The sequence below is a fragment of the Glossina fuscipes genome, unplaced genomic scaffold (assembly GCF_014805625.2).
Source record: "Glossina fuscipes isolate IAEA_lab_2018 unplaced genomic scaffold, Yale_Gfus_2 114, whole genome shotgun sequence".
NCBI lineage: Eukaryota > Metazoa > Arthropoda > Insecta > Diptera > Glossinidae > Glossina > Glossina fuscipes.
Window position 1 is genome coordinate 816510 of NW_023998457.1, and position 13019 is coordinate 829528.

General features: G+C 37.1%; 1 protein-coding gene across 6 annotated transcripts in view; it reads right to left on the reverse strand.

Annotated features, from left to right (window-relative positions):
- LOC119639887 (E3 ubiquitin-protein ligase TRIP12) overlaps positions 1 to 13019 on the reverse strand; it is a 65641-nt gene that overhangs the window by 3339 nt on the left and 49283 nt on the right. For 4 of the 6 annotated variants that reach the window (XM_038037586.1, XM_038037585.1, XM_038037587.1 and 1 more), the window contains 3 exons: positions 12795 to 12932; positions 438 to 4297; positions 47 to 386 (listed from right to left, as the gene is read on the reverse strand). In XM_038037586.1, the coding sequence (XP_037893514.1) occupies positions 47 to 386; positions 438 to 4297; positions 12795 to 12932 (4338 nt within the window). The remainder of the gene's footprint in view (positions 1 to 46; positions 387 to 437; positions 4298 to 12794; positions 12933 to 13019) is intronic. The other 2 variants (XM_038037590.1, XM_038037588.1) reach the window with 1 other exon arrangement.

A 13019-nucleotide genomic window follows, 5' to 3' on the forward strand; every position in this document is an offset into this window, starting at 1 on the left:
AAATTATCATTATTATATTATTTTTTACCAAATTTTTTATCTTTACCTAATGGCGTTTCAGTATCAGTATCGGTTTCCGATTGATCGTTAGCCATAGGAGAATATTGTTTGACGGCTTGATAAACAGTCATATTATAGGGCAAAACATGATCTCCGATTAAAAATTGCAATTTGTGTTTAAATCCGCTCTGTGACATGACAACTGCGGCAACATTGTCATCCATATCCTCTTCAGAGTCATCGTCGGAATCGCCGCGTATTCCACCATAACCGCGTATCACTAAATAACGTTCAATAGCCTGTACCATTGCAAGAGGGTCGATTTTAACTGTGCCTCCTTTCCATTGACGTAAATTATTGCAATCAGGATGACGTTGTAAGTTGCACTGAAAAAAAATCAATGAACATTGGAATTCTTGACTGAACGTTCCACTCACCTTCAACTGATGCGTATTGAAGAACTTCAAAGCACTTGTGTTGGAACGTCCCCCACCAGGACCAGCCGGAAAATCATGCACTTTCACAGGGAATTGCTCCAATTGCGTAACGCAAGCATTAAGTTTGGAAACAAATGCGGAAAACGCTGCAGGATCTATTTGAGGCAAATTGCTGACTTTACTCATGGGCTCTAAAGGAAGACCAGCGAAAACGTGCATAAAACTGCGCAAACGCACCTCTCGCTCTACCACACCTTCTTCGGCGGTCATATAATTTAGCATAGCCTTAATTAGCCCCGAATGGTTGACTTCAAAGGGCGAGATGTCGCTTTCTAAGAGAATTGTCTTTAGTTCTATCAATGCGTCTAAACAGTTCGTAGGACTGCCGCAGAGTTTATCAATGACGGAGGTGAGGCTTTGCAACACGTTGGCACTATTGCGTGAGCCCTCTACACTTCCCGCAATTTTGCAACTGTCTTGGGAGGCATAACGTTTAATAAAGTTTATAGCTTGTTCCCGCACCCATTGCCGTGCCTTTTCACGATTACCCGCTGCTATCAGATTAGCTTGAGAAATACTTTTGCTTAAATGTTGGGCTGCTAAACTGCTGCCACCCATATTATGGCTGGCGCTTGACCCTGAACCGCTGGGATTTTGTGGGACCGAACTGTTACTGCTGTGAGCATCTTTAGCGAACCCACTACCCGTAGATGAATTGTGCTGAGATCCTTGGCGTCCCCAACGGGCCGGGTTGAGCGAGGCTAAAAAGGATGTAGTCTTTGTTGTTCCAGATGTCGAACTGTGATGAGTGCCGCTTCCAGTACCTCCGCTACCGCCACTAAACCGTGATTTTGAACTGCTAGGCGTATTACGACCCGCTGCATTGCTACTGTTACCACTACCGCATCCTCCTCCTAGTCCGGTAGCTCTACTGAGTAAATCGTGCATTGCCGAGGTAGAAGTGGTTGCAGCCGCTGCTCCAGTTGCTGCTGCTGAAGACCCACTACCATCATCCTGTCGCGTTTTCGAACGACTGCTCGACTGAGATTTCCTTTTCGGTGGTACCTTACGTTTAAGCATGTCGCTCATTTTATGTTGCAGCGCCGAAGTAGATGTAGGTGGAGGTGCAGATGAACTTGCTGATGCCATACCTATAGTTTGATAATGTGGTGGTGGACCATTTGAATTCTGCCCGCCGCCTTGTGAATACTGTGACGTTAAAGGCGGAGGTGGTGATAGTTGATTAAATGCTGCATATTGTTGTTCAGATCCGCTTCCCACTGTAGGCGGGGGTGGTACCGTTTGATTTGCATTTCCAGTGTAAACAAAATAGCTTTGTTGCTGTCCTTGCGAATGATGATGATGATGGCTCGTGTGATGCTGCTGCTGTTGTGGTGTCATTTGCGTATGGGCCGGAGCGGAACTGCTGTATTGAAAATGCACATCAGATGACGTGGAAGCCGATCCACTTGCTGCATTTATGTTCAGAGCCATTGACGTGGGCATAGCACCAACTTTTTGATTACTGCTCTGATTATTTCCCCCACCGCTGGTAGCAGCTGCTGTTAAAGCATTCATAGCATGTGAAAAGCTCTTCATGGTATAAGGATGCTGTTGATGGCTATGTGATCCAGTTTTTGATGTGTTAGGCGTAGCAGAGGCTGAAGAGCTGTTACCTCCTTGCTGACCTACCGCAATTGCGTTATCTATAAAGAAGGGATTCATTTGCAGACTAGACGCTGAGGCAGGTGCACTTTGAGAACCATTGGCACTCATATTCGCAGCCAACGGTTTAGGTGAAGGATTGGCACAAATAGGATGATTGGGATCGGTAAGCTGCGTGATTTGATATATAACGCCTTCACGCCGAAAGTGCATACCAAAAACGTCAGGCAATTTTTGCATGAGTATTTCAGCCATTTGAAGAGCCCCCACTACAATACGCAAATCATTGCTGCCCAGCATCCCTGCTATATGACTGGAAACCAATTGGTATTTCAGTACGTCGCTTAGCAGCTCCGGTGAAGCATAATAAACCATACGCAACAAAGCTCTTAGGCACTTGTAGCGAACATTGGGACCAGCCGACGAACTGTAAACTTCATACAGAACATTAAACAAGTTCTTAATAAATTCAGCTGCTAAACCACGTTCTTCCTTCAAGCAAGCAATGCGGGAATCAACAGAGGGACGACGTTTTTGCGATATCCCGCTGGGAGGCGCTATACCGGCTGTGGCGGCAGCTGCTACTGTTGTACTCAAGGCGGTAATGGCTGTAGCTACGGCAGAAGTTGTCAAATCCTGACCGGTATTATTTGAAAGTGTATTGGCGGGTGGCGGTGGAGGCGGCACGTAGTTAGGATTCACTTTGCGTTGAACTTGTCTTGCAGTGCCTGTGTCTTCATTTATTTGCTGCATTGAGTGAAAATCCACAGTATATGTACGGCCCAATGTACTTAAACTAAATTCATCCTCTGAATTTAAATGGGCTGCTTCAATCATGCGCGAATCTATGGTTGAATAATTATGCCAAGTGCCGCGATCGTCACGCCATTGCCATTGCACTTGATCCTGAGTGTTGATGGTGGGACGATCGAGTAAAGCGTCAACCACAAAAATGCCGTCTGTAGGCAGACGCGGCATTAATTCCCCTATCAGGCAGGTAATTTCATATAATTCCGAAGGTGATCGCGATACGAGTTCTACATGATTAGCGATCGAAATCGACGATAATTCGGCGTTTCCGGTCAGCAAATACAACAGTGTGGCGGCTATGTCACTCTTTAACAAAGATATAGCCAAATCGGGGCAATTGGCACACATCAAGCTAAGCATACGTACTACAGCCGTAAAAGTACCCGAATTGAGAAGAGCCGGTGTAACCACCAGGAGCTGTTGACAATTCTTTAATAAATCTTTACTCGCTATTTCCTGCAAACGCTTTGGATCATACTGGAAGCTCTCGACCAAACGGCAAAAAGCTGAACAAACACTTTCTACGCATTTTTTATCTTGCTGAGCCAAGAGGCGGGCTAAGAGAGGTAAACTTTCCGATACAAAATGAAATTCTTCAGGATGTAAATTTAAGCAGCAATTTGCTGTAATGGCTAAAGCGGCTCGTTGAGCGTTAATTGAAAAAAAATCTAGATATGTGAGGCAGGCCGATATACCATTAGCCTGTAATATGGCTTTATTATGGCGACGTGACAATATCTCCAGAGCGCTTAAACTTTGTTCAGCCACGTCCATGCATTGAATAACTTGTAATTTTTCTAAGAAAACCGGAACGGCTTCGACTACTGTTCCCGACGAACGAGGCAAAGCTTCCAACATATAAGCCAACGCACGGCAAGCATTATTCATAATATCGAAATTATGCTCCATACGCAACAATGTAATTAAAGCTGGCACCACTTGTTTTATGGGGAAACCAGCCAAAGTGTCCTCGTTGCCCATGACAAGCATTTGGCACATTTCAATGGCTGCTTGCAGTTGTTGACTTTCGTCATGCGATTGTAAACCTTGTAATAATTGCTGCGCTTTCGACGAGCTGCCATTACCAATCGTTCGATGCAAGATATGTGTCATACGAGGTCCCAAGGCACCGAATAAATGAGGCGGCAAGCCTCGGGCTTCCAATAAAGCCTGTAAACGTCCCACTTCGCTGTCATCGCTCTCCGAGTCGCCATGCGAATTCGAATTTGCCGTATTGCTCGTCGTCGTTGTCGTCGTTGTATTGCTACCGCTTGCACTACCGTTCGCTGTTGCCGGTACAGAGGAGCTAGCTACAGTTGATGCACTAACTGTATTGCTGTTCGAAGACGTCGTGCCACGTAAAACGTTAGCAACAGCTAAGGATGCTAAATTTAAAAAAAAAAAAATATATATATATATGCATATATAATTATGAAAAGTAATTCTTTTTTTTTTTTTCTTTCCTTCAATATTAAAATGAATATAAAACATTTAGATTACAAAATGTTGGGGGGAATCGTGTATAAATTGTGGTAAAAAAAAAAAAATCATGAAAGCCTTTAAAGAAAAAAATTTTGAAAAATATACATATTTCTTACAAATAAATTTCTGCCATATTTAAATTTTATGCAATTTTATGCGACATACATACAATGAGTATGAATAAAATGTACGCCACCTTTCACGCTACATCGTGCAGTCTTAGAGTAATTCTCTGTGCGTAATGCCATTTACTATCTTTTGATTTCAACGGAGAATTATACACCAAAGTCAACCAAATCGAAGGTTAAAACCGTAAGCCAAAGTCATATATCACGTAAGATTGCGCCTAAAAATTAAGTCCACAATATTCCAATTATGCGCGAACATATCGAATATCAGGAATTTTTTTTTTTTTTTTTTTTGCCTAAACCATTAGCACTGTCACAGACACCAGTGGGGAAATGATTTCTGAGTATCGGTCAGGTGAAAGGCATTATGACTAGATATAAGACTTGGACCTACGCATACGATCTGGAAAAACCAATCAATCCAGCGAATATCGTGCAAAAGGTTAGCCAAGAAAGGAAAGTCGATCAAAACTGAAGGTGATGTTAATAGTTTCCCTCGATTATCGTGATGTTGTCCACTACGCGTTCCTTTCGCCCAGCCAAACTGTTAATCAGCAATATTATGCATCGTTTGTGTGAAGCAGTGCGCAAACACAGAAAGGAATTCTGAGGAAAGACAAGTCTTAACTTGGATCTTCGAGACTACTCTGCTTCAAAATCAAATCATATTGTTTCACAACCACAGTATTCACCTGATTTAACCCCATGTAATTTCTGGTTTTTCTTTAAACTCGAAAAGCATGGTCAGAGGACACCGTTTTGACTCGATTGAAGAGATACACGCTGAAGCGAAGAAAGCCGTTAAAGGCCATTCCGAAAATCTACTACAACAATTGTGTCGAATCGATTAAGAAAAATTAGGGACTTTGCTAATGCTGTTGGCAATTCAAACGTATCGGTCAACAAAATTTGAAAAGATATTTTGGACCTGAAATATGTCAAATTTCGAATGGTACCGAGAACTCTGTATTGGTTGTTAGTCCATACTGTTCGACAACTACAGTATTCACCTGATTTAACCCTTATTCCATAAACTCGAAAAGATCGGTCCGGGGACTTCATTGAAGAGATTGAAGAGAGCTGAATCAAAGAAAGCTTCTGAAGGCCATTCCGGAAATCGACTATAACGAGTTTTATTATAAGGATTGGAAAAAAACATTGGTGTATTGCATCTAAGAGGGTTATTTCGAAGACGGCAAAGATAGGTTTAGGAATTAAAAAGGAAAAAATATGAACTGGTCTTTCTTTTTTGAGAAAGTAGTGTACAAGAAAATTAAAAAAATCAGTTGCAGTTCAATTTCAGAATTCCTCATCTTAGGAACTTAATCTTGTGATTGTCAACCTCAATGCGGACTTAGGCTAGGCAAAACGAAATTCGCTAAGACAAATCAAGCTTTTTTGTGAAGATTTCTTAACTCCTTGCACTCCGTAGGCGCCGCTATTGCGCCAGTGCTGTCAGTGCACTAACTCCGTAGGCGCCGCTATTGCGCCATATGCTTTCGTTGCACTAACTCTATCGGTGCAGCTACTGCGTAGTTTCGATTCAATGACTAGCGAATTTTGAATTTTATTTTATAATAGATAGATTAACCCACATGCAAGCAGGAGATTATTGGGAAAGCTTCGAGATCAGAGAAAACGAAAGTGATAATGAAATTGATATTGAATTTTTTGTAGGAAATTTAGTTCAATTCAAAGGGAGAATAGTTGCTTTCATCATGTATAATCCTAACAAACCTACAAAATGGGGTATAAAAATTTTTGTGGTAGCAGATTCAGAAACGGCTTCCCTATTCCGGCATTATAACTTCTGAAAATCTTGTTAGTTCTGATTTACCAATAAGAACAAGAATTCCGTTACATCTTTTTCAATAAATAATAGATTAAATAACTACACCGCAGAGGGATGCCACCTGTACACGGACAGGTATTACACCAGCTTACCTTTAGCTAAGGAATTAATGCAAATGAAATGCCACCTAACTGGTACTATTCAAATCAACAGAAAAGGTGTTCCTGCTACTATAAACAAAACCAAAATTTTTAAATAGAACAACTGCTGCTAAAAGAAAAGGAAATATATAACACTGTTAGCTTGGAAGCATAAAAGGGTTGTTACTTTATTGAGTACTTGGAATAATACTGGAATGACATCTACCAAGAGATATATTCGAGGTGGGTCAGAAGTAATAGTTAGTAAACCTAACGTAGTGTTCGACTACACACATTCAATGGGTGGTGTAGGTCGCGCTGATCAGTTTTCTTAAATATCATAACTAAGTTGAATTACAAAATACAAATATCAAATTGTATTTCTATTATCACAAACTACATTAATTAAATAAATAAATTTATAGCAACAGATCTTATTTTTTTTTAGTACAACAGAATTTCATCTTGCAGATGCTCCAACGCAAAAATGTCACGGAGTTGTTGCACTTTTGGGTAAAAAAACACTCAGAGTGCAAAGGGTAAAATATTAATAATTTGAATGATTGATTGATTATAGGCTATCAGAAGGACTGTCGACCATTGTCATTGTCTTTTCAAAATTTGGTATAGATAATTCCCCAAGAGGAAGTTTGGATGCATTGTTTTCACTTCTAGCTGTTTTTACTTATCACGGAATTTTTAATACTACCGATGACTGAGATTTAGCTCTCTTGTCGTCAACACTTGCGGTTGGCTTGGTAATGCACAGTCAGCTGTTATTTAATATTGAGACCCGCAATCACTAGTTGCTTGGCTCTATAAGCCTTCACAAAGTCGGCGCCAAGGAAGATCTGTGGTCGGTCGGTAAAGTGCTTATAAGAAATGTGACCACGCCTTGTCAGAAACGAGATAAATATATATATATAAAAAAAACCCTGCCAATTTGCTATGATTTTGGAAGAAATTCATTGTTTTCATCATACGAACAAATATTAAACCTATTTCTTTAGTTTATTTCATATTCTAACACTAATCTTATAAAATATTTTTCATATCTAGCGATGGGGAAATTTAGATTTGTTTCCTTAAAGGCTTTCTTTTCTCTTGTTGTAGTGCTTGCAGATAACCTGTAGGTTTGAACACAAAATTACATGGGCCGACATCAGACCGACACAATTGGAAATTTTTATCGTGTATCTGTTGTAATGAGCAAAAACCCACAAAGTGGCGATGTTCTCAGTTCATGTTAGATTGCAGGTGTGCTCTCTGAATTTTAACAATTTCTATACAGGGTGCAACTCTCTATTTTTCCATGATTTGCCAAAGAATGCTCAACTCAAATGTAAATTTTAATAGGAACATGGGATAAAATACCCATTATATTAAGTTTAAACATATAAAAATACTATAGCTAGCATTAAATACCCTACACTACTTCGTTGAATACATAATAATACCGTTTATGTGGAGTGTATCGTAAAAGTGGTCCGATCCATATAATTTTCAAAAGCATTCGGACTTGAACCGGAACACTTCGGGTGTACCAAATTCGATCAAAATATCTCAAAAATTGCGACCTTTAGAATGAACACAAAAACAAAAAAAACAAGACGGGTAGACAAGCTTCGAATCGGATATTTTAATTAAATTTGCTACACTGACATACTTTGATCCAAGGATTAAAGCTATTGAAAGAGTTCTGCAAAATTTCCCACAAAACTCATTGATTAACAGTATTTTGACATTCAAAACTGATATGAAGAGCTTGTTTCAGCTGGCTCAACTATTTGAATCCTCTATCTCACATAAGCACCCCTATGAACGCTGAATCTTTGTACGATCGATAGGTGCCATTTTCAATAGATAGTATTCTTAGAGGCACACTTGATGCACAAAAAATCAAATTTATAGTTTGGTTATGATATATTTCGCATTTTGGATATAGCTACACAGACCATAACGAAGATCGCACCATACATGGGTATGAACATTATTGGCATGTTGTTTGCACCTTTCGTGTGTTGAGATCTGGGTTAAGATTTGAAAAAAAAGATCCCCATTTTATAGGCGAGTAAGCAAAGAAATGTCACTAACAATTTAATGGTCGCGGATTGAACTGTGATTGAACTGTGGTAGAGTTATCAATCAACAGGCGAATATATGATCTAAGTTTTCCAGCAGATAACTTGTAAATTTATTTACATATTACATATATATTTATTTACATATTACGTACAATAAGTACATAAATAAACAAATACGAAATTTTATAGAAGACAAAGCGCGTAAAACTTTCAATTTTCTCTTTTTAGAAATGTTCATTGTTCGTTCATCATGAAAATTAACTCAATTGATTGGTGCAAGGATTCATTTACAGTGACGGAAAAATAACGTAAACATAACCAAACAGAAAATGTGTTCATATAATCCACGAAATATGCTCACAAGCCGCATATAACGGAAAATTTAAAATATATATTTGATATACGATATGTCCGATATAAAATAGGATCGGATATATCGATCTCTTTTGCAAATAAAGATCAATTGTGTATGTGTGTGTGCGTAGTGGTTGGTATTAAAAAAGTTGCTTCCATTGGAATATAAATTTCTTTTCTGCTTATAATTGCTATGCGTAGGAACAGAATGACGTAAGCGACACTGTGCGTATTGAAATAAAAATTTTCAAAATTCCGTTTCGGCTATTTGAACTTTCTCTTTACTCGGCCAGGTATGTATGCTGTTCAAGTAAAGTGTAATCGATTTCTAGGTTTATCTTGAATCAACTAATTGTCATGGACAAATTTACTCGTCATTAAGAGAAATGGTAATAAACCTAATTCTCTTCTTAAACGAAATTTCATGTCATACACGAACTAAAAAGGAAAAATAATTTTTTTACATGAAAATTGAGTTATAACACGAGTTAAAAAGAAAATGTTCCCTTTTTACATGAATTGTTTTTTTTAACACGATTTTCAAAATTCTATAAATTTTTTTTATTATTATTTTTTTTTTTATATTTCTCTAAATCACAAGTTTGATTACGGCGATTATATGTGTATATGAAAGGGTTTTCCAGAATTATGCATGGAGTAAGGGCGTGATGTATTTTTTAAGCTATTTATTATTAGTTTGGTTTTTCAAGGCATAAGTTATTTCTTATAATATATTTAATGAATTAAAATGCGTAAGGCACGAAATAAATTCTTGGGTAATCTCTAACAAGAATTTTTTAATATTATTCATTGTAATTGCTTTTTTACGAAACGATTTCCCCATTCAGCCACCTTATCTTTTTTTACACGTTTTTTTTGGGAATGTATCTGCTGCGTAAAAAGAGAATCAATTGCATTTTGTGGTATGATGACTATACTTAGTTCTATCGGTGTGTACACATATCCCAAAATTTTTCTAGTTAATGGCAACAAAGACTGAATCAATTGTTTCGAGACACTTTACTCGATATACCCTACACTGTCTATAAATCGGGCAAATGAAGCAACATAAATGGCTACACGACAATGTAAACTAAGAAAGAAATCCATTTTTAAAAGATAAACAAAAATATTTTTGCTCATTACTCAAAAACTATAACAATAAAAATTTAATGTATTCTATGGATGATTATATAGCACGCGTACAGAAATAGAAAAAAATCAGCCAAGCCCATCCAATGATTAAAGCGCGTTAAAATTTCATTTTCTTCGCTTCTTATACTCTATATCACTCACGTAAACTCACAAGCCGCAGAAATTTTTAACTTAAAAGATCAACGAACAACGAAGACAAAGAACCGAGTTTATTTTTGAACTGAGCTAGGCAATAATTGTAAAAAAAACAAATTTAATTTTTTTAGTTAGTAATTATAATTTCAAAGCTCGGACAGACGGACATAATTAAATGATCTCATGCTAATTAAAAATACTCATATTACATCGCTTGTGTGATACAAAGTTATATTAAGTTCACACGGATGCACGCAACATCCAGAAGGACTTTCGATAGACGCATTTTTTATTATGCCAAACGATTCAGAATCATTTTCTAAATCGGGAAGTTTTCTGAATCGATCGAAACTTGTCTGACTGCCCTGTTTTCTTGTGTTCAACCGAAATGTTATGGCCAAAGGACAAACGGTATTCAATATGTTTCGGTTCGGACCACTTTCTCGATTACTTCTCCTATGGCGGCTTATTCTGAAAAGACGTTACATGAATGATGTTTAATTATGGGGTTTACTGTTTCTGTTATACCATACACAGAGTATATTACGTTAGTGCGGACGTAATTAACACCCAGAAGGCCTCAAGGTAGACCTATTTTTTATTATACCGATCGATTCAGAATCTTTTTTTAAATCGATCTAAGCCCCTGTCTATCGATTTCAACCTATTTTTAGAAATTTTGGTAGACTGACTGGTTTTCACCTAACGATGAACGCTTTTGGAAAATGGCATTTTGAAAGATCTTAAATGGAAAAAACTTGCAATTTTCAAAATATTTCAACAAAAATCGATGTCGACACGAAGTTGCTATGAAAAATTTTTGAAACCCTCTCTCATATAACTGGGCCTTTATATGGTAAACAAAAGATCCAATTTTTTAATATTTCATGGCGAAGATTAATTCATAACATCAAACTGAAGCAGAATTTGGACCATGTAGATCTATTTTTTGAATATCCGCTGCATTGGGAGCATCCTCAGAAAATGTGGACTTTTAGAAGGCAAAAAGCCTAATTGACAACTTCTTTATGATCGCAATTTGACACAAATTTGAATGACATGGAACCATTTTTTGGATCTCCATCCATGTAAGATTTCTCATGAAGAGCAATCCCCCCTTCAGGAAACGATTCAATATTAAATAAATTATGATGAAAATTGGTCTATAATAGAAATTTAGCACAGAAATTAATGGTAGAGAATTTAAATCACATAGGTCTATTTTGTAGAGCCCAACATATACAAGGATTATCATGGCAAGTAAGTCCTTATATGGAGAGAAAACGTAATTTCTAGTTTTTTATGACGAAAACCGAAAAATAATAAGATCTTTGACAGATAAATTAAGTTCACAAAATTTGGATCACGTCATGCCTGGGTATCCTCCAATAGAGAGCATGCCTTTGCATGAATCTAATGTATAATTTTTTGTGTGTTATTACCAAAACAAATGAATAACTTTACTAGCCGAAGTTGTGTAGGGTTTCTAATGATCGGCCTTTCCCGACTATATTGTTCTTCGTACGGAATTTCATAATATTCAAAAAAAAAAAACATTTAGGCACGTCTTTGGCAAATCCCGGTACCATCATCATGACTTTCGCCTTTTTTATCCGACAAATGTGTTTGTTATTATGGATGAAGTTATATGAAAGACAAAAAAACTAACTATGTATTCTGCTTCTTTTTTTTTTTTTTTTAATTTATATAATGTGCTAACTTATTAATGAATGAATGGTATTATTATCGTACGATATATAGTATTAGTTCAGCAATTTTATAAAATAAGGAAACAAAAATAAAAAATAATAATAATAATAACAATCATAATAAAAATAATCAAACAGAACTGTCACCTCCGTTGGGACTGTCGCAAAATAAATGATGAAATGATTAAATGAAGACTCTTTTTTAAAAAAGTATATATATATTTTAAAAACAATTAAGACTTTTTCTTTTCTTAACGACTAAAAGGTTAGTTAAAAAAATTAAAAAAAAAAAAAAAAAAAATTTAAGAAAAATTATATGTGCTGCCACCTTATTTAGATTCATTAAAATTATAAATGAATAAAGGGAAAAATTTCATTCTCAATCCAATACAGAAAAAAATTTTCAAACAAAAGCTAGAAAACAATTAAAAAAAAAAAAAAAATACCCGATGATGATTTTTGTTAGATTGTTTTTGAAAATGCGTGTGAGGAGGTGAAAATATGTAAATATGTTTATAAACAAAAAAAAAAAAAAAAAAAAACTTACATAGTCTGCGGAGGGGAGACAAAGTAAAGAAATTTGTGCTAATATTTTAAGAAGTTAGCTATAAGCAGGACAGCTAAAGGAAATTCACAACAATTTCTTGCTGCAGCGAGTCGAGCATGTGCACAACGTGTTTGTGTGTAGTGTATGTTTTATGTAAATCGATCGGAATGTTTGCGTACGTTTATGTGTGTTTACGTGGTTGCGTGTGTGTTCAATGGTTGGGTTTGCATATACGTTTGGATGTGTGTTTAATTGTGTGCGTGCGTGTTTTTGTGTTTGTGAGTACGCGCATATTGTGTATGTTATGTAGAGTGAATGTCTGTTTGCGCGAGTGAAAGAGAAAAGAAAGAATTTACCTGTATTTGTTTGTCCCCCACTTGCAGCAGCAGGTGTATGGGATGTAACTGTGGTTGATGATGACGGTGGTGGTGGTGGTGGTCCCGTATTAGGCGTTTGTTGTGCCATTAAATTATAGCTTAATGCATCCGCAGAAGCTGAAGAGGAGTAGTTAGCAACGAACGATTTCGTAATAAGAACGAACGAACGAACGAACGAACAAACGAACGAACGTACGAACGAAC